This window comes from Canis aureus, chromosome 31, assembly GCF_053574225.1.
Source record: "Canis aureus isolate CA01 chromosome 31, VMU_Caureus_v.1.0, whole genome shotgun sequence".
NCBI lineage: Eukaryota > Metazoa > Chordata > Mammalia > Carnivora > Canidae > Canis > Canis aureus.
In genome coordinates this window covers 27,189,113-27,216,095 of record NC_135641.1, presented here as the reverse complement: position 1 = coordinate 27,216,095, position 26,983 = coordinate 27,189,113, and the positions used below count along the sequence as shown (strand labels likewise).

General features: G+C 37.4%; 1 protein-coding gene across 7 annotated transcripts in view; it reads right to left on the bottom strand.

Annotated features, from left to right (window-relative positions):
* IL1RAP (interleukin 1 receptor accessory protein) overlaps nt 1-26,983 on the bottom strand; it is a 128,896-nt gene that overhangs the window by 21,867 nt on the left and 80,046 nt on the right. For all 7 annotated transcript variants that reach the window (XR_013369528.1, XR_013369527.1, XR_013369529.1 and 4 more), the window contains 6 exons: nt 25,588-25,873; nt 21,973-22,159; nt 10,335-10,500; nt 8,621-8,692; nt 6,359-6,485; nt 2,095-2,243 (listed from right to left, as the gene is read on the bottom strand). Coding sequence is in view for 4 of the 7 variants with exons in the window: in XM_077880082.1 (XP_077736208.1) it covers nt 2,095-2,243; nt 6,359-6,485; nt 8,621-8,692; nt 10,335-10,500; nt 21,973-22,159; nt 25,588-25,873 (987 nt within the window). In the remaining 3 variants the exon portion in view is untranslated. The remainder of the gene's footprint in view (nt 1-2,094; nt 2,244-6,358; nt 6,486-8,620; nt 8,693-10,334; nt 10,501-21,972; nt 22,160-25,587; nt 25,874-26,983) is intronic.

The following is a 26,983-nucleotide window of genomic DNA, read 5'->3' as shown; positions in this document are numbered from 1 at the left end:
CAACATTACCTGGCCCAGAATGGAAGCCAAGTAACAAAACCACAACCCACGGGATGTACACAGACCAGACTGGAGTCTATATGATATTGATGTAATTTCAGCATAGATCATCCAGTCTAGTGGATGCACCTTACATTCCTGATGCCATTCGTACTTAACCATTCAGAGCATGGCCTTCTGTGAAAGGGAGCTACTCACATAGCTCTGGTAGGCAGACTTCTGCATCACTCTGAGACTAAACATGATTTTAATTGATTATTTAATCCTATCTATCCGACAATAAGTAATTAATGTCATCCTCTCTACTACTTTCCCAAAATACATGCTTCAAAACACGAGTCCTACAAAATGCTCCATTCTTCAGAAATCTGCAGTCAAATATATTTCAAAGAAAACTCTGTCTCTTATATTCCAACTCCCTGCAGATATTCATACCAAATGTTAATAATGTGAAAGACTCTAAGAGGACCTTAACTAAAATAACTTGCTTGATTTTGTTTAATCTAGCCTTTAATGATATTTTATTTATTGTAAAAGCCTTTTTCAAATAGTACCTGTGAAAATTTTGTGGAAATAAGTAGACTTAATATTTGTTGAGCACTTAATATATATGTATATAGGCCAGTAATTTGTGCTGAGTGCCTTAAACAACCCTATGAGACAGCAGTATCTTTTGTCTATTTCAAATATAAAGAAATTGAAGCTCAGAGAGGTTAAGGGGTTTTTTTTCTTTTTTCTTTTTTTTTTTTCAAGATTCATCGAGTTAGGATGCACAGAAACCAGGATTCCAACACAGGTCATCTGAGTCTAGAGTACAAATAATGAACTGCAGTACTATAAATAGTCCAAGTAGTATTCTTAGTAACTAACTTTGGGAAACTGCCTTATATTACTTGATTGAGTCTTGTTGCTTTACACTGGCTTCTGAGGAGCAGAAACAATGAACTATCCAGAACCAATCCACTAAGACTTCTTAAGTGGCATATAGACTTCAGGACTCTGCTTTTTACTTTCTAAATTGTAATGAAATGTTAAGGTGAAGCCTGTTTTTGCAGTAGCTTTGAAAAAAAAAAGGTTCAAATCCCACTGCAAAATGTAATAGCTATGAGTTAATTTCTTTTTTTTCCTTACTTTTGCTATAAATAATATAGGCTCTGACACTAGGATCCACGATGATTCTGAATGACGTGACTGCGTGTGTGATAAATCATCATTATCTTTCTCTAAGTCATTGAAACACATTCTTGAAAGGATTAATTGTCTGGGGTTCTGTGTTAGGTGAGAGACCCAAAGATAATTTTAGACACAGTCTGTTTCAGTAGCAATAGCTCACACAAGAGAGCTTTATCGTTTTTATTTATTGTAGAAAAAATTAGTAATATCAACATGGAAATCCTTTTACATTATTTTAAGTCACAGTTTAAATAATTTTCATTTTAGCAATTGTGGCTAGCGGTATATTATAAATCTGTTTGAATACTGGTACAAAGTATTTAAAATGATTATTTTAAAATGATATTTTTGAGAAGAAATATTTTATATTTTACTCAACTACTTGACTATAATTAGATGGTTGCTATTTATAATGCTTCATTATTATAGATAATGCTTCTAAGAATAGTGATGGGTACATAATTCTCTTTCTGTTATTTGTTCAGGAAAAATTCCAAAAGTATTAAGTCATATAGTATGGCCATTTTTATGACCCTTGAACTCTGCCATCAATGATTTCTAAAAGAGTCTTTACAATCCACCAATTATATATGACTCTACCAGTTTTATTATATCTTTGGTAGCTTTAAATGTTTTATTTTTCATTTTTCATGACTGTACTGATGTAAAATTATGCCTCATTTTCATAATCATATAAGTTTTTTGGCCATATTTGGACACTAAGTTACTAAAAGCATAAGAAACAATATTTTGAGTGTCTTTACATAGCTGGAAATTTGCCCTTAAGGTTTTCAGTTCATCTTTGATTCATTACTATGTGCCAGATGTGCTAGGTGCTGGAGCACTCTCTTCTCATTTTCCTTATTCACCACAATGTTACATTTGGAGTTCACAGATTCATCTGCTGAGTGCATCCATTACCTTTCTGCTTCACCTTGGCTGCTTTGTCAACCTCTCCTTTGGCATTTCTAGCATGACAGACATAGTTGCGCTTGAGATCCTCAGCAGAAACTTTTTTGATGTTCAAAATCTGAGTTCTCATTTCATCTTCAGTTGCAGTCAAACTTACACTAGAAATAGGGGAAAGAAAATCAAAGCATGAGTGAGACCACAGGGCCATGCCCTGTGTGTGAATCAGACAAGGAGACAACCACAGAGCCCCCAAGTGAGGGTGGCCAGAATGTCCATGAGCTGTGTTGCCTGAGATCCAATGGTTACAAAGGTAGGAAAGCTTCTAGATTCCAGTATCATGTTTTACCTTCTATACCACATGCAATTCCAGTATCTAGATCAAATCCCATTGCTGGCAACATATGGCAGATCTCTCCTCAAAGCAAAATGTCTCCTGCCCTCACACTTCTGAAACAGTATTCTGTATCAGTGTAGAGAGAAGCTTCTGAGGCCAGATCTATCTGGGTTTTGATCCAAGCTTTGCCACTTACTGGCTGTATACTTTAGGCACAGTAATTAATCTGTTCCTCCTTTGAAAGAGAGGTAAATAGCAATGCCTACACAGTGCATTACACGTATTGACTTACTCAAGTACTCTGACAATTAAGTCAGTGTGTAAGTATTAGAACAATGCTTAATAAAAGACCCCGAATAGCCAGGGGAATTTTAAAAAAGAAAACCATATCTGGGGGCATCACAATGCCAGATTTCAGGTTGTACTACAAAGCTGTGGTCATCAAGACAGTGTGGTACTGGCACAAAAACAGACACATAGATCAGTGGAACAGAATAGAGAATCCAGAAGTGGACCCTGAACTTTATGGGCAACTAATATTCGATAAAGGAGGAAAGACTATCCATTGGAAGAAAGACAGTCTCTTCAATAAATGGTGCTGGGAAAATTGGACATCCACATGCAGAAGAATGAAACTAGACCACTCTCTTTCACCATACACAAAGATAAACTCAAAATGGATGAAAGATCTAAATGTGAGACAAGATTCCATCAAAATCCTAGAGAAGAACACAGGCAACACCCTTTTTGAACTCGGCCATAGTAACTTCTTGCAAGATACATCCACAAAGGCAAAAGAAACAAAAGCAAAAATGAACTATTGGGACTTCATCAAGATAAGAAGCTTTTGCACAGCAAAGGATACAGTCAACAAAACTCAAAGACAACCTACAGAATGGGAGAAGATATTTGCAAATGACATATCAGATAAAGGGCTAGTTTCCAAGATCTATAAAGAACTTATTAAACTCAACACCAAAGAAACAAACAATCCAATCATGAAATGGGCAAAAGACATGAACAGAAATCTCACAGAGGAAGACATAGACATGGCCAACACGCACATGAGAAAATGCTCTGCATCACTTGCCATCAGGGAAATACAAATCAAAACTACAATGAGATACCACCTCACACCAGTGAGAATGGGGAAAATTAACAAGGCAGGAAACAACAAATGTTGGAGAGGATGCGGAGAAAAGGGAACCCTATTACACTGTTGGTGGGAATGTGAACTGGTGCAGCCACTCTGGAAAACTGTGTGGAGGTTCCTCAAACAGTTAAAAATAGACCTGCCCTACGACCCAGCAATTGCACTGTTGGGGATTTACCCCAAAGATACAAATGCAATGAAACGCCAGGACACCTGCACCCCGATGTTTCTAGCAGCAATGGCCACTATAGCCAAACTGTGGAAGGAGCCTCGGTGTCCAACGAAAGATGAATGGATAAAGAAGATGTGGTTTATGTATACAATGGAATATTACTCAGCTATTAGAAATGACAAATACCCACCATTTGCTTCAACGTGGATGGAACTGGAGGGTATTATGCTGAGTGAAGTAAGTCAGTCGGAGAAGGACAAACATTATATGTTCTCATTCATTTGGGGAATATAAATAATAGTGAAAGGGAAAATAAGGGAAGGGAGAAGAAATGTGTGGGAAATATCAGAAAGGGAGACAGAACGTAAAGACTGCTAACTCTGGGAAACGAACTAGGGGTGGTAGAAGGGGAGGAGGGCGGGGGGTGGGAGTGAATGGGTGACGGGCACTGGGTATTATTCTGTATGTTAGTAAATTGAACACCAATAAAAAAAAAAAAAAAGAAATACTATCTCCTCAAAGAAACATAAAAAAAAAAAAGAACAATGCTTAATAAATATTCATATATTGGGGTGCCTGAGTGGCTCAGTCGGTTAAGTGTCTTCCTTTGGCTCAGGTCATGATCCCAAGGTCCTAGGATCAAGCCCCATGTTGGGTTCCCTGCTCAGTATGGGGCCTGCTTCTCCCTCTCTCTCTGCAGCTCCCCCTGCTTATTCTCTCTCCCTCTCTCTCTCTCTCTCTCTCAAATAAAGAAATAAAAAATAAAATCTTTAAAAAATATTCATAATATTCATCTCTCAAATAAAGAAATAAACTATTTCAAAAATATTCATAATATTCATATAAGCTAATTTGCCAACCTCAGCAACAATTCATGCATTTCAGAGATTCCCAAAGCTTGGATTTTGAACATAGGTAGAATATTCCAGTGAAAAGGCTAAAACTCCATGGGTTAAATCCTAACATTATAAAAAGAAGAAACTTCTCAAAGCAAGTAAGCTTTGTGAAGATAAATACATCCAAATCTCAGCATGTCAGAGATTAAGTGCTTTGGGTACAAGATCAAGATTTGAAATCCCTTGGAACCACTTGCTCCAAAGAGAAAACAAAATCTCCCTCCTATAAGTGGACATCCAGGTTCTCCTTCCAATAAGGCTTACCATCAGTCATGAGAACTTGGTCAAGGGTTGTGATGGGTTTAGACTAAAGTGAACGGCATGGCCCTACTCTGAACACTGAGTTGTGCTGCAGTAGTAGCAAGGATGAACAGCATGGCTTTCATTACCATTCATTCATTCTTCTTATGATAGAAATGTTCAGAATTCCTGAAGTGATCAATAACTCTCCCTTTGTCCTCCAGCCACATCTTTAATCAATTCCTTCTGAAAAAAAAAAAAAAAAACCTCTCCAATTTCAGGAGGCTCCTTCTCTACCTTTACATATGTTCTGCTTCTCTAACTTCCAGCCATTGCACATGATGTTCCTTTTACCAGGAACATTCTATTTCTTTACCTAGTTTATTTCTACTCATCCTTTAAATCTTCAGATACTGTACCATCTAAGAAGCACTGCCTAATCCCCTAAAACTGACTGTATTCCTCAACTAACGCTTCTGATAACATCCAATACTCTCCAGTCACAGCATTTATTACAATATATTGAAATTTCTGTTCTATCATTCTTATTCTGATAAAATCTACTCAGTTAGGAACAAGGTGTCTTGCATAGCACCTGATGCAACGTAGACATAACTTCTGCACAAAGTCTGAATTTACTATTAGGAACAGCATATCTTTTGAATTCTAGAAGTTCAAGTGGCTAAAGACCTATTAGCACATCATCTTAAGGCTTAAGTTCTTAGAGCTACTTTCTGATGTGGTTGGTCAGCTGCTAACTTTTATTATTGCCATGAACCAATTGCACTTGGTTGTCTTGCACTTGTAGACTTCATTTCCAGAAGAACCTTTTGTCTTCAAAGACCCACATTTTCCTCTTGGTGAACCCAAATCCCTTCAAAAAAAGTTATATTTATTTAGAAATAAAATGACCCAGCCTGTTATTTAAAGAGTGAGCTATATTACCACCTCATCCACTTTAAAAATAAAATTTAAAGAATGTGAATATATTTAGTCAATATTTATAAAAATAATAATTATCAATTATAATGTGATGTGCATGCTGTGGGAGTTAAGAATGAAGGAGAAGATAGGGAATATATGCTTATTGCAAGACAAGACACTAGTATAATTTATCTGAGGCATAAATACAGAGGTCTAGACTCCAGACTGGAGAAAGAAAATAACAGGGTGACATTGAACAGATTTCATGTATTCAGAGCCCTGTGTTGTGGTCTTCCATTCATGTGGGCTATGCATCATCCCACCTACTTCCAAGTGGAAATTATGAATATGTGATCATCACAAGATGTCTGAGTCTGGAAATGCAAGTCCAGCAATCCTTCTTTGGGATGCAGCCACTGAAGACTTGAAAATCTTACTGATTTTTGGTAATGATGGGCCAAAGTCACACTGTTTACTTTCAGTGATTAGTATACATCAGAGGGCATTCAATTGATGGACAAGCGTTGATCACCCCTTGTCTGAGCCAATGGTACCTTTCATTAACAGTTACATCAATACTGGTGTCGTCTGGCTTTTTTCCGTCAATGGTCCACCAAACCTCATTGCGAGCGTCCTTCAGGAAAGTAAAATAGACTGTACAGGGGATGAGTAGCTCCTCTCCTAAAAAAAACAAGTTAACCCATCAGTGTGTAACCTTCACATGGCTACACTGGTTCCATGCTGTGACTAATCAGAAGCTATACAAGGACTTAAAACTACTTCTGAGTAATTTTCAAGTGGCCTACCATAGTAATGTGCCATACTTCACTGCAAATAAATGAAGAAAAGAAGTACAGCAGCTTTATACAAAATTTCCAGAATGATCATCTTTTTATAAAATCCATATATGCTGTACCATGACAGTATTTGTTCAAAGAAGCTCTGACAACCTCCTTTTTAGCCCTAACCTTCCACAGGCTATTCTTCTGTTATTTCCCTCACAAACAGTGACTAAGGAGGGACTCTCCAGATCTTGGGTGCTTGGCCCAGAAAAGATGGGGCCATGTTCCACACTGCAGGCCAGATCTTGAAATGCTCAGGTTATCAAAGTGTAGTCAATAAGTTTAAAGATAATATATATACAACACACATATGTTTAAGTACAATATATACAGCAAATATTTATATATTTATAAATACTAATACTTATGAATAATAAATGTGTGCTTTCTGAATTGGAACAAGAGGTCAGGGGGATCTCCGGGCAGAAAATGATAATAAGAAGAGCAGCAGCTCCTTTACCAAAAACTTCATATAATTCACTGTGCTAAATATTTATCACTTACTAGTGGTTTTACAGAATCTTAACAAAATACGATGGGGTCTTTTTTAAATCCATGTTTTATAGACATGAAAACTAATGCTTAAAGACCTTAAATGTCATTCGTAGATGAAACTGTTAATAAGTGGCAGACCAGAATTTGACCCAGATTGACTTTCATTCCAGTTTGCCCTGGACAGCCCTGTTCTATGCTTTCTTTTTTTAATTTTTTTTATTTAAATTCAATTTGCCAACATATAGTGCTCATATAGTGCCAACACCCAGTGCTCATCTATCTCATCCTGTGCCCTCCTTATATGCTTGCTTTCTTAGGTATTGGTATCAACAGCTTTCATTCTCAGCAAGTGTGCAGGTGGAGAGGCCAAATTATATTGTCATCCAAATTTGGACTCAAGTTTGTCTCACTGCGTGGTCCTACTCTGTCCCCTCTTCTAATGCATAGGGCTTACACTTTCCCTTTCAGTTTCTGTATTAATATGCAGGAAGGTAAGCAGAACATAGATTCTGTAACCATATGGTAGGTAGATAAAATATAATAGATCAATAGTAAGGGTTTACCCCAATAGCAGGAAGAATGTTCATATTACTATAGAAAGCCACTATGAATTCTTGGAAATGTGGTTGGAAATTTGGGGTTGGCAGACCTTTCTGTGTATTCTTCATTTTTGTGTGTGAGATTTTTTTGTTGTTGTTTTCTTTTTTGTTGTTTTTTTGTTTGTTTGTTTTAGCAGGCAGCTCACTATCTGCAACCTTATCTTAGTTGTAGGAGGGCACCATTGTTCTCTACCTACATTTTGATCACGATTTCTGTTATCTTTAGTATATTTGAAAAATATGTTCTTTTACACCTTCCATTGGGTTTGGAGTGAATTTATTGTAAAGGATACAATACAGAAAATCCTTAAATTTTCTATGGTTTTCAGTTTAACTGTGGGAGGTGAATAACAAATGATGTTTTATTCAGTTGGTCACAAATGATTTTTGTCCAGAATGGAAAATTATGAAAATGAAAAAATAAAAGGAGACCCAGAAAGTCATAGGAAACATCCGCTGGCACGCTGATCAGGGTGTACTAGTTCGACCAGTTGTTACCCATTAAATTCATAGGCTTGTCTCTGTGCTCCCACCCTGGCCCCTCAGCAATGGAAGCTTAGAGGATGCCTTGTGTTCATGTTGCAATCTTGGCAAACCCAAGCCATGTGCAAACTAATGTGTACATCAGACAGAAATCACTAATCAGGAGAGGGGAGCCATTGCAGGGGAAGAAAGGAGCAGCTGCGGAGAGAGAAGCTGAGCATCCCAGAGCTGCCTCAGAGATCCATAGAGGAGCTAATCCCCAGAGCTGCCTTGGTTTCTGAAGACATTTCAGTTTCAATTTATGTGTTTCCTTTATTCGCATTCATAAAGGAATAAAATATTTGTTCCTTGTCATTAAGAGAATCTAACTGAAATTAAAAGGCACAGCTCTAATTACCCGGTTCTTTCTCGTAGACCACAAGATCATTGGGTGAATAGATCTGAGGAGGCAATGCATCTTTTGGAGAGCCTGTTTTTGGGAGGAAGAAACAAAAAGGAAATGATGGTAAATCACATAGCCCTCATTTCTCATAACCTATTTCCAAGAGCTGCTCTTTTGTAAAGTTTTGCCCAACTTCCTGGCATAGTTTGTTAATTCTTCCCGCACAGACCCACAGCTCAGTGTAGAGTCATTTACGACACTTCATTCATTTAAACAAGCAAAGAGACAAGCATAAGGTAGTAAGTAGCCTCCATGTTTCAGGACAGAGATTTAGCCAGTGTTTTTGCTTCCCAAAGCTTACATGAAATACCCTTTCCACACTATAAAATAAATTGCTTTCCTGTCTTACTCAATTGTTCCTTTTCTACATATTTCTCCAGAACATGCCCAGAGTGGCTAGTATGGGACCTGGTTAAAGGAGTAAATATTAAATGAATGAATAAGTAAATGGAAAATTAAAAATCACAACTCTGAGGCCAGCACCTAAGTCTACCCAATGCCTGTAGCAGTTGACCATTCACAGGATCGCTGCTCTTTATAACATTCTATATTTCTAAATTGAAAGAAAAATATCCTGAAGGGGTTTTATAGAGTAGTATTTAAATATAGAGGCTTCAAAGATTTAAGGACGAGGGCTCTTTTCCTTACTTGGTCATTGACTAACCATATGACTCTGTTTTTTTTGCTTAATCTTTGAGAAGCTAATTTGCCTCACCTCTAAAATGAGGATAATTAAACTCACCGCACAGGTTCATTACAAGGATTAAATTAAGTCATGCATATTAAATTAAGTAATGCATATTAAAGCATCCTACTGGTATATAATAAGTACTCAGTACTTCACAGCTTTATAAACAAACTTGGGTTGCTTAAAAGTTGGATAAAAACCCTACCCCATGTCAATATCTGTCAACTTCTCTATCTATAAATCAAGGTGACCAAGCATTCCTGTTCCCAACTTTCCAAAAAGGGATACATTTAAGTATCTGTATCATAAATGATTGCCAAGAGGAATTTAAGATTAGGTTATCATTCATGTCAAGTTCCAAATTTAGCCTGGTTTTTCTACTGAATTAGTTCCCAGCTCAGCATTATTCCAAAAGTATGCAGAGGAAGAGGAGGGGTGATTACAAAATTTTTCAATTTGAATTTTATTTGCACTATTATGTTAGAGCCCCTAAAAATTATGCTGAATCTGGTGTCAGACTAGCATAGAAAGGACTGAACCAAGAAGCAGAAATCTGGGATTTGGAATCACTTATTCCACTAACTCACAGAGCATTTCTAAGATCTATAAAATCTCTAAGATTTATAAAATCCATATATGCTGTACCATGCTGTATGCTGTACCATGTTAGATACGCTTAGCACTAGAGTGCAGATAAGGAGACTCAGACCCTTATCAAAGTCATATTAGATGCCTCTGACACTCTTTTCACTCTCCAAACTGCCTGTCTTCATTCACATATTGGTTCATTCAGTCAGCCAATAGTTACTGAATCCCTACTGTGGATGTAGAATTGCTGTGGCTCTAGGGATAGTGCAGTGAACAAAAATGATAAACCTCTTTTCTCATAAAATTCACACACTTCTTTGTAATGAACTATCAAGAGCCAGAACAGAATTGTCACATTTTTGTTGTGTGCACTTAATATAAAATCATGCTTACCTACCACCTTTACAGTTAGAGTCCTAGTCAGATGGAAGATACGCCCATTTTCTGGATATGTAACAACGCACGTGTAATCTCCATTGTTTGAAACCAAGGCTATAAGAAAACTCAAGTTCATGCCTTCAGGTATCACATTATTAAAGTTTTTTATTTTCTTACAGCCCTAGAAGAAGTAAAAGAAAAGATGTTCAGTATTTATCTACATGTATAGAAAATATACAAATGTGTGTGTGTATACACATTGCATCACCACCTATGCCATCAATGTGGGCCTGGTTGTGCTCAGCTTCCGGAAGGTCCAGGAGCCGCAGGGCAAGGTCAAGGGGCACTGAGCCCTCACCCAAGCCAGGCTGACCTCATGCTCTGCCAAGGGGGCCATGTCTGGGTCCTTAGAAGAGTCTGCAACCTAACACCACCATACTCCCACACAAGACAATGGACCAAATGTGCCACACTCTTTCCTCCACCCTAGTGCTTCTGGCTCTGTCCCCAAGGGCTGGTTTCCAAAGTTCTTGCCATCGCCCAAGGAGGGAAGGTTCTGAGCAATAAAATTTCTTAAATAAAAAAAAAAAAAAGATGTTCAGTATTTAGCTACATGTATAGAAAATACACAAATGTGTGTGTGTATACACATTGCATCACCACCTATGCCATCAATGTGGGCCTGGTTGTGCTCAGCTTCCGGGAGGTATACACACACACACACACACACACACACACACATCTAATTTTGCACAGCACATACAAATAGCTATGCTGGTTGTACCTTTTACAAACTAGTTAGTCAAGTATTTGACAATGTTTCTGCAAAGAATGAACGTAAAGTCTCATTATGCTTTCTGCAAAAGGAAAACAGGATTTCTGAACTGAGATATGAATTTAAAAGCACAAACTTCCTGTCTCAAGATTCAGTATTTGAATTCTGGAAATACTGTGTTCATAATGAAACAAAGTTAAAGTTTTGAAAAACAATTAAGGCGACTTAAGGAAGTTCATGTGCTGCTATTTAAGAAACACTTATTTTTCATTTTTCCACATTCGTTCACTAATTATATTAATTTGTGATGCCAACCACTCTGACAATTGTCTCACCTTAGGTGTCTGGTTTCAGTATTGATTGCTCTGTTGAATCAGTCTATCTACCACTGCTGAACTTCTTTGGGTTTTCCTTCTACTTATCCTCCTCTTTTTTATTATCAAATATTATACACTTCAGAATCTAAAACTAAAAGATATTTTATGAGTCTTACACCAACAGTTAAATATATTTTTAATCCAAGTTATATTTTTATATACTTCTGCTGATTTATAAAATTTTGAGATTGTCTTATTCAACATAAGCAGAATCCTATTCTGACTCTCTGAGCCCCACTAATATCAACTGTGATAAAATTATATGTGGAACGTTTACTTTTAGAAAAACTTTGTTTTTCTTTAAGAAATCAATAATTAATCTGTGACAAAACAGACTGGGTCATGTCTTAGGTTTTTTAGATCTTGAAAATTCAGGGAGGCTATTATTGGCTTGTACTTTGGATTTACTGTATTTATATATTTAACTTTGATTCCTGAATACAGAAGGTTTTTCTTACTTCAATTCCTGGAGCATGTGTTTTGAAATACGACAGTTACACTGAACAGCATATTTTGCAATTCTCTGTCATAGGAACATGTCTTTTAAAAATTTCACTACACATTTGACTCACACAGATGATTTTCAAGAGGAAGTTGTTATATGCTCAGTTATTTTCTGAATGCAATTTATCCTGTTTTGATAAGCAGTGTTTCTAGACACTTGCCACATCAGCAAAATATTTCAATGCTCTTAGATTATCACAAAGTGTAAGGCCACAGAGACCTGTACTCTTAGAATGAATTTATGTCAGATTTGGTTTAAATTGAATTTAGACTATCTATAAAACTCTATTTGATTTATGTGGCACCTTTCATTTAAACAGTTCAAAGCTATTTTCTTCTCTCATTTGTTAGCTTAGCTGTTCTTATATCCCCATGAAGTAGACAGATCAGACTAAATATGCTCTAGTTTTACAGGTGGAAAAAAATAATGAGAAAGACAGATAAAGAAGTATTTTAGATAACACAGAACAAAGCTAAAACTCAGTTTTCCAGACAAATGAACAAAGGTTTTTCACAAGCTTCTTAACTAAGAATAAACGCCTCTCTTTGAGAGTAGTTGGGCTGGAAAAAATACTGACACAGGTATTTACATGTATTCCATTATCCCATCTGGCCCATATTCCAACTTCACGAGTTTGGAACACCCTTATGCCCATTTTATAGATGAGGCTATAAAGACCTAGAATGGTTATGTGATTGCCAATGTCATAGAGCTAAGTAGTATCAGAGCTAAAATTTAAATTTGGATCTAGCAGTTTTGAGGCCTTTGCTTTTAATCCTACCTAACAGTGTCTCCCTACCCTATCCTGTGGTCCTGCGTATATGCCATACCTGGGCCAGTCCCAGTGTTAATAGTGTGCTATGGCTCCATTATTTATATGAGGTCAATTCCCCCAATTAGTGATAAACTGGAAAAGCATACTGTTCAGGATAAGAACTTAATAATTAGTACTGAACTTGTCAACAGCACTTCTTAAGAATGTACTAAAAGAAGCTTATTTTTTTGACTTATCAAGCATCATTTATGTAAAAACTATTTAAAACACATTTGTTTTAGGATTCAAAATATGTGCTACAAATATGAAGAAATGCTTTTTTTTTAAAGATTTTATTTGAAAGAGAGAGACAAAGAGCACGAGTAGAGGGAGGGTCAGAGGAGAAGTGACTCCCCACTGAGCAGGGAGCCTGACACAGGGCTCCATCCCAGGATGCCAGGATCATGACCTGAGCCAAAGGCAGACACTCAACCAACTGAGCCACCCAGGTGCCCCACACAGTATGTTTTTATTTTTTTTCACAGTATGTTTTTAGACACAATAAAGTATTCCTAAAGTAAATACTGCAGATTTCAAAATCATTTAACTGGAATCCAGAAAAAAAAAAAAGATACAAACAAAAATTTAGACACCCAAAGAGGAAAAGCAAGTTCACAAATACAAGAAATGGTTAACATAAGTTGATGTCCACTGTGAAGCAAACACTTGTCTGGCTAGAAAACAAGTCATCCGTTTAGTTGACCAATCAGTTCCTCATTTTGAATTCAAAAGAGGGAAGGAAGTTAGACAGGAGAACAACTTTTCCAATGCATAGTGGTAGCCATGGCAGCCTACCACAAAATATAGGAGGTAAAGAACAGCACAAGAAATGACTTTGAGATCTTTGAGAGGAAATAAACCATGTGCTGAAGTGTGGGGCATAAGTGGGGGGGAATGTCGTGACCAAAAAAGGACACATATTTCCATTCAGTAAACTACCACTTTTAAAGAACTGCACAAGGGCACAAAAATGGAAAAGGTACAGTTACTGACCCAGAGGCATGTAGTCTAGGGGAGAATTGCAACAAATGCTGTAAAAAGCATATTGGGGTGAGGGAGTAGGGGAAAATATTAAGCAGAAACCATTCCGCAAAACTTCCTGAAGAAAGAAGATGTGGGCTGGATTCTTAAAGGGCAGCTAGACTATAACAAGGTATGTGGGAGGAGGGGAGATGTGGGAGAGTGACATTCCAGGGACTAATGTAAAAAAAAAAAAATCTCTTACCCTCTAATAGCATTTTTGCCCTCTGCGTTAGTCCTTAACCAACTTTATTATGGTGTTCTCTTTTCATGCTTATTTCTTCCTTTAGAAAACTTACTCCTAGCAGCAAGTGGGAGGTGGCCAGGTACTTGCTGTCCATGTGGACAGTGCCCAATACTTGGCACATGGTAAACACTCAATACATTTGTGTTGTGTGGTCAGAAATATGAATGAGAGAGAGAAAGACACAAGGCATGGAGTTGAAAGCTCAAATGGTACTTATGATAACAAGAGGATGACTATAAGGAATGTAAGACATGGGGTGGGGGAGTGGTAGGATGGGTAGGGAAATGGAGTGAGGATACAAAGAGTTTTGAGGTATAACATTAGAAGAGTTAGGAACATCAATTGCCATTTTTGCACCCAAGATTAGGCAGCTATGAAATGCATGATTCTTGTTCACAAAATCTTACAGGAATTCTATCCACCAGTCACTTTCAGTGAATAGACCTGTGTCATCCAATGTTTACTCAACAAATACTTACAAAATCCCTCCCATGGGACAAGTACTGTGTTAGGAGCTGGGCATACAGCAGACAGATAAAACAGAAATGGCCCGAATTCCTACGGAATTTCCCAGTCCAGTCCAATTCACTAAATTATTGAATCAATCCCTAAACACAAAGTATACTGGCTCTGTTTTGTGCTGCATGCTTGTTATTCAAGGGTTAGAAAGAGAGAGTCACTACCCAGTACAGAAGAGAGAAATGCAATTATTATAGTAACAAACATGAGGTCTAATTCAAGTGCTATCAAAATATAGAGTGGGTGACTCATTCAGCCTAAGTCAGCTTCAAGGTTTCACAGATATTTGAACAGGGTTTAAGTTTAAAGGATGTAACTTAACTCCTCAGAAGCCCTGAAACTATATGTAAAATGCTGTGTGTATATACATACATACATCTATATAATTAAGTGTATATGGCTCAGAAAGAAAATATGATATATACTTCCTTTATTTTTTTAAAGATTTTATTTATTTATCATGAGACACAGAGAGAGAGAGAGAGAGAGGTAGAGACACAGGCAGAGGGAGAAGCAGGCTCCATGCAGGGAGCCCAATGCGGGACCTGATCCCAGGACTCCAGGATCACGGCCTGGGCCAAAGGCGGGCACTAAACCGCTGAGCTACCTGGAGAGCCCCACATACTTCCTTAATACCAAAAGGTTAAGAATCACTACATAGGGACTACAGAGATAGGAAAGAGATAATCAAACTAAGATGTCGGATCAGATTGAAACAAGCACTCACCTTAATATTAAGTTTATTACCTAGACCTTGGACGAACTTAACAATATGTGCCATGCCAACCAGAAGGCCGAGGCTGGCGCTCTTTCAGAAGTGTGCTTTCCTGAGAGCCCTTTGTCAGAAAAAGCCAAGGTTTCTCAATTTTCTGAGCGATGTATAAACAATATCTGGCCACTTCTGATTAACCTCACACTGAAAATCAGAGGTGGAGATAACATTCCAATTTTAATGATCACACTGAGTACAAGGAAAACCAGCTTTTTGCAAGGTGAGATCCAGAATGGTATCTATCCTGCTAAATAGCAGTTGACAGAATTTCAACAGCTGCTATAAAGGTAATTTCCAAAACATCCACTAAAGTGGTTCCTCTGATCCTCAGTAAGGAGAAAAGTTGCCTTTGTTTTACAAGTGTCTTTAGAGAAAAATATTCAAATATCCAATTATAACAATGAGGACAAGGAATGATCCAGTAGCATGAAAGTTAGGATGGCCTGCCATATTTTAAGCTTTGGTCTCTGAGTAAATCCAATAAAAATAGTAACAACGACGGGATCACACTTACCTGTGTCTTTATACCTATGTATTCGGAAGTCGCTATGTGAATAAGCAGGCAGCCTTCAAATTGAACATGTGTTGTGTTCCAGAAGTTCTTTTATAAGCTGGCTATTTGAAATTCAGTCAATCACTTTCGAACCATGTTTGGTTTTCCAGGCTAGTAACAAAACCTGGCTCATTGACAAACATTTAGTGAACATCAATTTAACTCACAGGATTGTTGAATTAGAGAACTATGAATTCTGGGCCCAGACCGAAGAACACCCTGCCACACAGAGGAGAGCAGGAAAGAAGACATGTAGAGAAGAAAAATTCAATCCTGCCCTATTTCCCCTGCAACTCTGAAAGAGAAACTTCTGTTTTTCTGTTCCCATCAATCCCAGTTTTCTGAGCCCCCTCTGATTTACCGAGTGCTCTATCCACAGGTTTCCTTATGGTCCACGGTCTCCCTTGTGACCTAATTTGTGCGCAAAGATGCCTCTGCCCTTTAAAGCACCTCAAGTTCCAGAAATAAGAAGGACTGGAGGACCCTCTCTGTGCCATTTCTGGAGAGTTTAAGCTTTGGAATCTAACAAAAGTGGCTTGAAATCCCAGATTCTCCCATCATTGGCTGATTGTTTCCAGTAAACTATACAAAATAATGTAAAACTAGTCTCTTGACATAAATAGCATAGGGTTAAATCTTGGATCCCAACTCTGGGACCAACTCTGGCAAAATCTCTCAACTGCTCTGTATTTGGGCTTTCTTAATGATAAAATGGAGAAAATAATACAGTCTACTTCATGTTGAGAGTATTAAAATAATCAAACATTTGGAAGAATTCTTGTGCTCAGTAAATGTCAGCTATTATTGTTTACCTCTCTGAGCCTCTGGTTCCTAATGATATTGACCCTGAAGGATTGTGGTGAGTATTACATACAACATATAAAGTACCCAGTACAATGTATTTTACTACAAAAATGCAAGAAATGTTAGTTTCCTCTTCCTTCATTCAATTCATAAGTTTTCGCTTTCCGACAACAGGAAAACAAATTTGCTGGAACTGATTAATGTGTCTTAACTCTCACAGTTATTACTAAAAGAGACTACTTTCCCAATGTTAAGGTAGGGAAATCAGATGATAACAACTGAAGGAGAACTATTGTAGGAGGGCCAAGATACCCAGGCAGATGCAGGGGGTGAGTGCAGAAGGTAGGGAATAGAAAGCACTGTCAGCATTGCGATACAGTGAAGAACCCCTGCCAAGAACCCTGATTTTGTTCCCAAGATTGCAGAACTCTCCGGATTAAAGGGATCAGTCGATTACTCAATGATGGAGAAATAAAAAGCAGCATAGCACACATCATCAATAGCAACCTCTTCATAATCAAAATAGGAAGGATGTCTGATTATTAGTTGTCCTTTTTAGTCACCTGCACATTGTTGGGTATCCACCATGGCAATGGTTTCACTGCTATGACTTTTTTCCTTGATCTTCTTTCTAGGCTTCTTGCCTTCATTCACCCCATGAACATTCTCTCTAGATTTTGACCTTAGCCCTTTTCCTTTATCATTTTATTCTATCTTCTTTTTTTCTTTCTTTTTTCTTTTTTTCTCTATCTTCTTCTTAAGGGATTCAACTGTCAGATAGATGCATCTGACTCTGTGTCTCCAGCTTTGATTTTTTTTTCTAAGCTTCAGACCCATACACATGAGGCCATGATCTACAGGTCACTGCTACCTAGCTATCTCACAGACACTCCTAACACCATATGATATTATCTAAATCCATTACATGCCCCCAAACCTGTTCCTTCTCTGCTGTTTCATATCTTGGTTAATAGCACCAACATTCATCCAATCAGGAAAACCAAAAATCCGGAAATCATTGAAGATATAGAGATGGGTATGCCATAACTTCACCCTCAAGAAGTAGTCAATCTCATAGGGTACATGCATGTGAGATTTTCCCCTGTTTTTAGAACCAACAATTAACTCTCTTTGGCCCTCTTGTAGAACTAAGAATTCTACTTTTTGATAAGAATGAGAATTCATATTTATAAACTTGTCTAATCTTTTGGGAACCATGGAGGGTAGGACATATATCTCATTCATCACTGTGTTCCCCCAACCCCCCTGACATATATGGCATTGAATACAACTGATCTTCAGCAGCTGTTGAATGTATACATGGATAACTGTATACATAAAACAATATCCTAAAACAATAAAGGATGTGAAAAGTGGCATAAAAAATAAAGGATGTGAAAAGAGACAGGCATAAATAAGTAGCTGTGGGATTATAGGAAAAGATTTAGGAAAAGATTATTTGTAGCTGGACAGATGGTAGACTAAAGATGGTAGTTCTACAGAAAGAAGAGGGGCATTCCAGGTAGGTAATGCATCAAGAAAAAAGGAAGGAAAATTACAGAATATTTAAGGAAATCAAATTATTATTTTTTCAAACCATTGAATGTTCAAAGTATAGAAAAACTGAACAAGGTGAGAGATGAGAACTCAATAGCAGGTAAATAGAAGAATATATTTTTTAAATTGGAAAATACATTACACTTATTGATGTTAAAATTATTCTTTTAATCATTTTTTTTTGCTTTTTACTATGGAACATTACAATCAAAGAATATACAATGATCATCTGTACCTGTACCTAGCCTCAAAAGTATAAATTCAGGCTATGTCTAGTTTCATCTACACCCACTCATTGTACCCCAAGATTATTGCGAAGCAAATCATAAATATTATAGAAACTCACTTGTAAATATTTCTACGTGTATCTCCAATGACAAGTATATCTATTGTACTGTTATCACAATTTAAAAAGTAATAATAACTCATTGTATTACCAATATTCTGTGTTCAGAGTTCCTCGATTTTCTCATAACTTGTTTTATAGTTTGAATAAAACACAATCTAATTAAGGTCCATATATTGCAACTTGTTGTTCTATATCTTAAATCAGTCTCTCTCTCTCTCTCTCTCTCATTCTCTTTATCTCCTCCTTCCCTCCCTTTTTCTTAGTCATTTTATTATTACATATGACATATACAAAAAACATTCAAATGTATACACGAGTTCACATATTATAAAGCAGATACCTTCATAAGCACCTTCAGGTCCAGGAATAGCACATTACTAGCCACCCCTGAAGGCTTCTGCATGGCCCATGTCTGTCAAGCTCTTTCACTACCCCCTTCAAAGTAGCCACTATCTATACTTTCACAGTAAAATCAATTTCTTACTTTGATTTATGATCTTATCGCCTACATGTGCATCCTTAGACACCATAGTCTCATGCATTGTTTAAATGCGTCTTACATGTTTCTCTTAATTTACACATTCCCACATCATGTCTTTCTTTTTCCTGTAATTTACCTGTTGAATAACCCAGTACATTTGGCCTATAGAATTTTCCAGTCTGGATTTTGCCGACTGCAAACTCATGGTATAGATCAATACATTCCTCTGTTCTCTATATACCCTGCAAAATGGCAGCAGGATCCAAAGGTTTTATCAGACTCAGGTTTAATTCATTTGGCACAATTATAAGTGATATTTTATTCTTTCATAAGAAGGACTATGTCTAGCTCTTTCCTTTCTTATGATGGTACAGATATTGGTGCTCCATGCTTAGATTTATTAATTCATTAAGGGCTGCAAAACGATTATATACTTTTATAAAAACACACTTCTCCACACTATTTCATTACCCAGTGCACATTTCTTATAGGAGAGACAGACTAAATATTTGATTTTTCCCCATTACCAGTTTTCAAGATAACAAATTGATTTCCTATCATCCACCAAATGTGACCAATTACTCTGAAATATCACTATGAACTTACGGATTTAAATTTCATTCATAAAATTCGACCCATAGTGATTAACAGCCTTACTGAAGTTCAAATTGTTCTGTTATTGGCCAATGGAAAACTCCAAAGTTGGCTCCTAAGTCATTTCATTAAAGACAAACTGTTGGATGCGAACATTTTAAACTATGATTATGAATTGCCTATTTCTTCTTTTAAATCTGTCAACTTTTGCTTCATGAATTTGGACACATTGCTGTCAGGCACGTATACTTGTACTATTTTTATGACTTCTTGATGAATTGGCCCTTTTAAAAAGTCCTCTTTATCACTGGTAATACTCACTGTCTACAGTCTACTTTATGTATTACTAGTATAGCCATTGTAACCTTCTTATTTTTATTCATCGTTTATTTTCTAATTCAAATTCTTTCCCTCTTCCACTTTCCTTCATCTTCAGGCATTATTTATCATATTCATTGGCTGTTCTGTCCCTCTTAGCTTGAGCTTCCTTTCTGAAGTGATTTGTTTCCTTCTTTCCAACTTTCTAATCTCTGGACTTTCTTTTATTTTTTAAAGATTTATTTATTTATTTATTTATTTATTTATTATTCATTCGTTCATTCATTCATTCATTCATTCATAAGAGACACAGAGAGAGAGGCAGAGACAGGCAGAGGGAGAAGCAGCCTCCCTGCAGGGAGCCCAATGTGGGACTCCAACCCAGGACCCCAGGATCACTCTGTGAGCCAAAGGCAGATGCTCAACCACTGAGCCACCCAGGCATCCCTAATTTCTGGATTTTTTGAATTCTTATTTATCTATGTTATTCTTTCTCATCTCATTTCATAATATCTCTTAGCTCATTTTTGAAATAGTAAGTCACATTATGTCCTTCTGCATGCTTTTTCTTTTTTGGAAGAAATGTGATTCTGCTTATTTTCCTTTTTCTTATAAAGTTGAATGGGTTTTTACAATTGTTCTTTTTTTTTTTTTTTAGATTTTATTTTTCTTTATTTAAAGTGAGAGAGCACCTGAAGCAGGGGAGGGGCAGAGGGAGAATGCCAAGCAGGTTCTGCACTGAGCATGGAGCCTGACCTGGGGCTCGATCTCATGACCCAGAGATCATGACCTGAGCCAAAATCAAGAGTTGGACTCTTAACTAACTGAGCCCCCAGGTGCCCCTAACCGTGTTTATTTTTTGTTGTGCATTTTTAGGTAAAACTCTTTTTCTGAGCTTTAGAATTTGGCAGGGTTTTCTAACTTCACAGAGATCCCTCTTCCAAATTTCGGAGCCTATTCTGCTCTTCCATGTTTAGCTGCTCCTTCTCTTTCCTTCCTCTATATTGTCCTGATCCTGTTTACTTTCGATCACACTCCTAGCCACTTGTTCTCAGTTGGGTGGCATTTTTTCAGAGTTCTGAGGCATTAGAACAATCTCAGGCCCTTCAGAATTTCTTACTATGGGCCTCTTGGACTCACCCTCTATTAGAGAGCAAAACTTTCCCTGATTTCAGCTGCTGTTCTCACATTGGCCCACCATACTTTACAGTGAATACCACTGGTTCCTTATTTTCTAGTCTGCCAGAGACCACATTACTTCCATCTGCCTCCTTTCCTACATGCTGGTTCTATATGTGGTTTGTTTTGCTCACTTCGTTGAAAGTGATTCTTGTGGGCAATTCATCACTGAGTTTTGCTCCACATGTTGTCCAGGAATTTTAGCTTTGGCATAAGTGGATTTTTGAGGATATTAAAAAACAAGGCTGCTGCCACAGGTGCCACCTCCCAACACTTTTTGATTAAACACTTTCCAAAGTCCCTCAGATGTGGAAGAGACCACAGACAGACCAAGCCCACAAATGAAAATAAATACAAGAACACATACAAATAACAGAATCCAGTGTTGACTAATCCAGGGGTTGATATTCACCAGACAAGTGAGCACCTTCTGACCTGCTCAGCAGTGAGTAGAAGTGCACAAGCATTTCTCAAGTGGTATCTCATAGGAAGTTAATAGAAATGTGGTAGTTCTAGTTGTCCAGGGAATATAATTTAGGAAATGGTGAAGTGAGGGAAAGTATCCTCTACCACTTCCTTTAAAATGGCCCAAAAATAAATAAATAAATAAATAAATAAATAAATAAATAAATAAATAAATAAATCACAAAGTGAAGAAATGGAAAAAGTATTGCATAAAGTTATTAATGAAGAAATAAAAAATCTGACCAGAAAAATCTGTTTCAACATTAACTCAACAAAGAAATGTTGCCATTTTAGAGATAATAAGATGCTCTTGAGTTTCCTTACCATGTACCAAGTGATAGTTGGTTTGACAGTGGGAGGAAAGAATCCATCTACATTTGGACATGTGATCTTCTGAACACCGTACTCTATATACAGTCTATGCAGTGGGAGTTTCATGGAGGAATTGAAGCAGCTGTCTTTCTGAACCACTTCCAGAGGAAATGCAACTTTGCTGCAATATGTAGTGTTCCTGAAAAGAGAAATATGCAATAAGTGGGCAATCTCCTTTGCATTTGATGTGATGCAGCCATCATAATAAAATGAGCTAAGTGAAATAATGTTATGTATTGAGACTTCATTTACACATCAGTTCACATAAGAATTAAATGTGTTATGGAAGTATCTCCTATACCAATTTGATATTACAAAATAAAAACAGACACAATAAACTACTCTTTATATGCGAAAATATTCACATTTTAGGATGACTGGGGAATTGTATTTACGTTTGAATGTCCACGCAGGTCCTTTCCTTTAGTCTGCCTGGGGAGGAGAGGGGCTTTTCCACTCCCATTACTCCACCTTTCACACAGAGCCTTTCGAGGTCATCCTCTACGCGCCCATTTCTAAATTAGGCCTCCCATTCTCTGAGCACCTCGGACATTTCCTTGATTGAATTTATCATACTTCAAACAGGGGCATGACCATGTGTGCTTTCTATTGTTCCTTGCTTGTAGTACAGTGTCTAAACTGTCAGTAGGCACTGAATAAATGTGTCTTAAATGAATGGAATGGATATAAAATATGTGTCTACATATAGAAAAACAATAAAGGAAATACAGATAATAAAATTAACTGATTTCTTAAGGTGATGGGTAAATGGGTCATTCACTGTCCACCCTTTTTTTTAATTTCTATTTAAGAGGCTAAACATATATTAATTACTCATTAACTAATTAATTGAGACTAAATACAATGAAGTGTGTGTGTGTGGGGGTAGCATTTCCCTCCACAAGATGGGAAGAGGGGATATTTAAAGATGGCTTATGACAATGGTAATAAGATGAGAAGGGAGAATGACAGCCATAATCATTCCCTAAAAGTAGCAAAAGGTCTACCAGGTGGAAGTAGTATTCTACAGGTGGCAATTATATAGGGGGTAATTTTCAGCTTCAGGAGATATATTCTCTGTCTTAAAAAAATAATGAAAGTCAGTGGCACTGACTTTCCCAGTTTCAAAAGTAAAATCTTGGTATTATTTTAAGTGAAGTATTGAGGGAAGAATACAAGTGATACAATTTGGGAGGCAGAAACTTAGTTTAAGGCCTCTAAAGACATCAGGCCTTTGATTTTACACAGTTCAGTTTAAGGCCATGCTCCACTTAGGAATTGCCTCAGGGCAATGGGAAACTCCTGGTGGCCCCATGAGAGAAGTTCACTTCTGGATTTTCTTTAGGGACAAAGAAGATAGGCAGACAGGGACACTGAAGAGATGGCCATCTGGAAATTGACAAACAGCATTAAAGGAATACTCAGGCCTTCACAGCCATGCTGCTCCTGGAACGTAAAAGAAGGTTAGAAAAGTTTGAGGAAGAGCTCTAGACAAGTAGGAAACAGAAGTAGAGATGAAACATTGAAATGCAGAGAACAAGATCATCCGGAAACCTACTGGTGACCCCTTCCCAGCTATTTCCTGTTGTTCACCTGTTGAATGTTAACAGATTAACAACTGCCAAAGATGAAAAGGAGCTCAAGGAGCATTTAGACTGATTTTCTCACTGGGTGGATACAGGTGCCAAAGCTCTCAGACATAGACCAACATGCCTAAGGTCACCAGCTGAGTAGTGTCAGGGCTGGGATGATGGCCTAGTTTCCGTGTCTAATCATTCAATGTCCTTTCTACTATAATCTGCCCTAACCTTTCCTACAAAGCTGTCTTGGGACATAAATAGTGGACAAGGCTCTTTGGAAGCCTAACATTAGTCTAGCATCTACTCCAATAAAACTAAAGAGTCAGGTGAAAACCTCAAAAGGGCCTTCAGAGGTTCTGAGGGACTCCCAAGGCCACAATGATGAAAATGCTTTCTGTGACAAAGAGGTCCTTTTTCACTTAATCGTAACATAGCTTAAATGTATCAAAATGTAGGCACATTTCTCCATCAGAGCATAGTTAGTATCCAGAGGAGACATCGGGCATTCAGAAGATGGTATGGGATTATCTAGTATTATGTTATTCTATGCTATTGTATTGTTATATATTCAGCCCCATTGTTTTTTTTTCTAAGATTTTATTAATTTATTCATGAGAGACTCAGAGAGAGGCAGAGGGCTTCCTGTGGGGAGCCTGATGTAGGACTAAATCCCAGGATCCCTAGATCATGACCTGAGCCAAAGGCAGATCCTCAACCACTGAGCCACCTGAGTGCCCCTATTCAGCCCTATTGTTATGGGCTGAATTGTGTCCCCCAAATTCATATGTTGAATACCTAACCTTCAGTAATTCAGAATGTGACCATATGGAGATATTCTTGAAAGAGGTAATTAAGGTAAAATGAGTATGGTGGGCCCTAATCCAATATGACTGATGTGTTTATTAGAAGAGGAGATGAGGACAGAGATGAAGCAGGGGAGACCACGTGAAGACATAAAAAGAAGACGGCCATCCACAAACCAAGGAGAAATAAATGAGAACAACTTTGCTGACACTGTGATCTTGGAATTCTAGCTTCCAGAGCTGAGGTAACACAAATTTCTGTTATTTAAGCCACCGGTCTGTGGTATTTTGTTTTAGTAGCCCTAGCAAACCATTGTACCTATTAAATAGTAGGACACTGTATAAAAAAAAAAAAACCCACAATCCATAAGCTATATGGGAATTTTTTTTTATGGGAATTTAAAAAAACAAAGTAAGTCCTGGAAGTTAAAAGGGGACTTTGGGGAAAAAGGAGCCAAAGATCTAAGCCTTGAAATGATTATTCTTCAGAGGGAGCTGTTTTTTTTAAGTTTTTTTTTTTCAGAGTAAAAACAATATTAATCTGTGGTAATACAAGACTAAGTAAAGGTATATTATAGAGTAGAATGCAAAATCTGCATGAAATTTCAAGATTAAACCAAGTGGATTTGAAAGAAATTTTGCAGGATTAGCAGGATACTTTGGATTATATTCTTAGATTCCCAGTGATAAGGTGTTTATTTGCTTTGTAGGGGAATTTTGGTGAAAAGGTTTGAAAGGTATTGTTCTAAAAACACTTTAGATATATCCCAAATTCTTTCTTCCGTAAGGCATCCCAAGGCTTTATTCTGTGCCAAGGACTTTGAAAGGTGGGTTCTGCTCTCCACCTTGCTCACTGTCTAGGGAAATTCTTGCCTCCAGGTGGGGCAGAAAGGCAGACAGGTTCTAATATGAGAGAAAAGGAACAAATAAACAAGGCTCCACCATTAGATAACCTCGGTATATGTCTGGGTTTGAAAAGGAACCCACTAATAGAAAAGTTCTCAGGAGCACAACCATTTTCTCTGCACACCTCTTTCAGGAAACCTCTGCTAAGCCACTGAGGTAAAGTGTAACTCTTTCTAGATGTTTCCTTCCCTTCCCCAGTTACACAACAGATGCATCATCCAGATAAAAGCCCAGGAACTAAAGGGAAAAGGGAAAGTCACCACCAAGAATCAGGCTACCTTAACATGCAGGTATAGTTGCCCGTGTCATTGAGGAGGGTGGGTCGGAACCAGAGCACATCTTTCTCCTTACTAATGCGGTTGTCAGGGAGGCGGAAGTTAATTGGCTCCTCCAGGTCCCGGTCCTGCCTCGTCCAATACCAGATCAGAGTAAGGCCAGCTGAATGGGCTGTGCTGTAGTTGTATTTCAAGAAGTGTTCAAAGAGTGGGCACTTGATGCGAGCTGGCTCATCTTCAAACACTTGGATCTGCCTCATGGTATCTAGTCCCCAGTCATCGCAGCGTTCTGGAATAATCAAAAAGAAAGAAAAAGCCACGAGTCATCTCATCTTAAAAATCTGCAGGGAACACACCTTTTCAGAACATCCAATCTTTTCCAGGATCTCCCTTGTCTGGTCATGTTCAGTAACCTCTCTGTAATAACCGCATGGAATAGCAACCTGTGCTATGAAGAAATGATTTCTCCATCTTCCTACATCATCTTTTGATTACCTCTTGGGTAATGATTTGATCTGATAGCTTGATCCTATTGTATCCTATACAGCATGGGGAAGAATCTCACCTGAAAGAGAAGTCATGTGCTCTTTCCCTCCTCTGGAAGCAGAGGAGGTTCTAAGGAGAAAATTATAACTGAAAAGACAAGCTTCCAAGATTCTCCATCCTCCCCAGGTCTCCTGATTTGGGGGCTAGATCTGCCCAGGCACAGACATCATCACTGATTCATGAGCAAAACTATGTATGAACTAAATAAAATGAAGTTTGTCACTAAAGTTTATGGCTGTTTGTTAAGGCAACATTTTTGTGGCAGCAGATAATTGAGAGAACAACTAAATTTGTGGCTACTTTAATTTTGATAAAAGCAAAGAATTTAAAGCTTTATGACTTGCAGAAGGATGTGTAAGCAATAAATCCCAAGTAAGTAACAGTTTTCTGAGAAATTTAACAGACTGGCTTTTCCAAGACTCAACAAATTGCTATTATTTATAATTGCCCTGCTTTTATTTAGAAACACGTTTTATTTTATTTATTTATTTATTTATTTATTTATTTATTTACTTACTTACTTACTTATTTATTTATTTATTTATTTAGAAACACATTTTAAAATCCAATACGCAAAGAAAGAATTGGGAAGATAAGATGTTGTTCACACCAATACAAACATGATAGTAATTTTTTAAATAAAACATCTATCTTACCAGCTTCTTCAAATACATTTTCATTAAAGCTACAAAGTTGCAGAATCAGCTCATTCAGTTTGTAGGAAATTACAACCACAGTTTTTCAGATACATATGTCAGACTGAATATATGCAACCATTTTCTCTCCTTTCTGAAACTCCACTAAAACTAAAATAATTTTTCAAGACATAACCCCAAGTAACAGCAAGAACAGG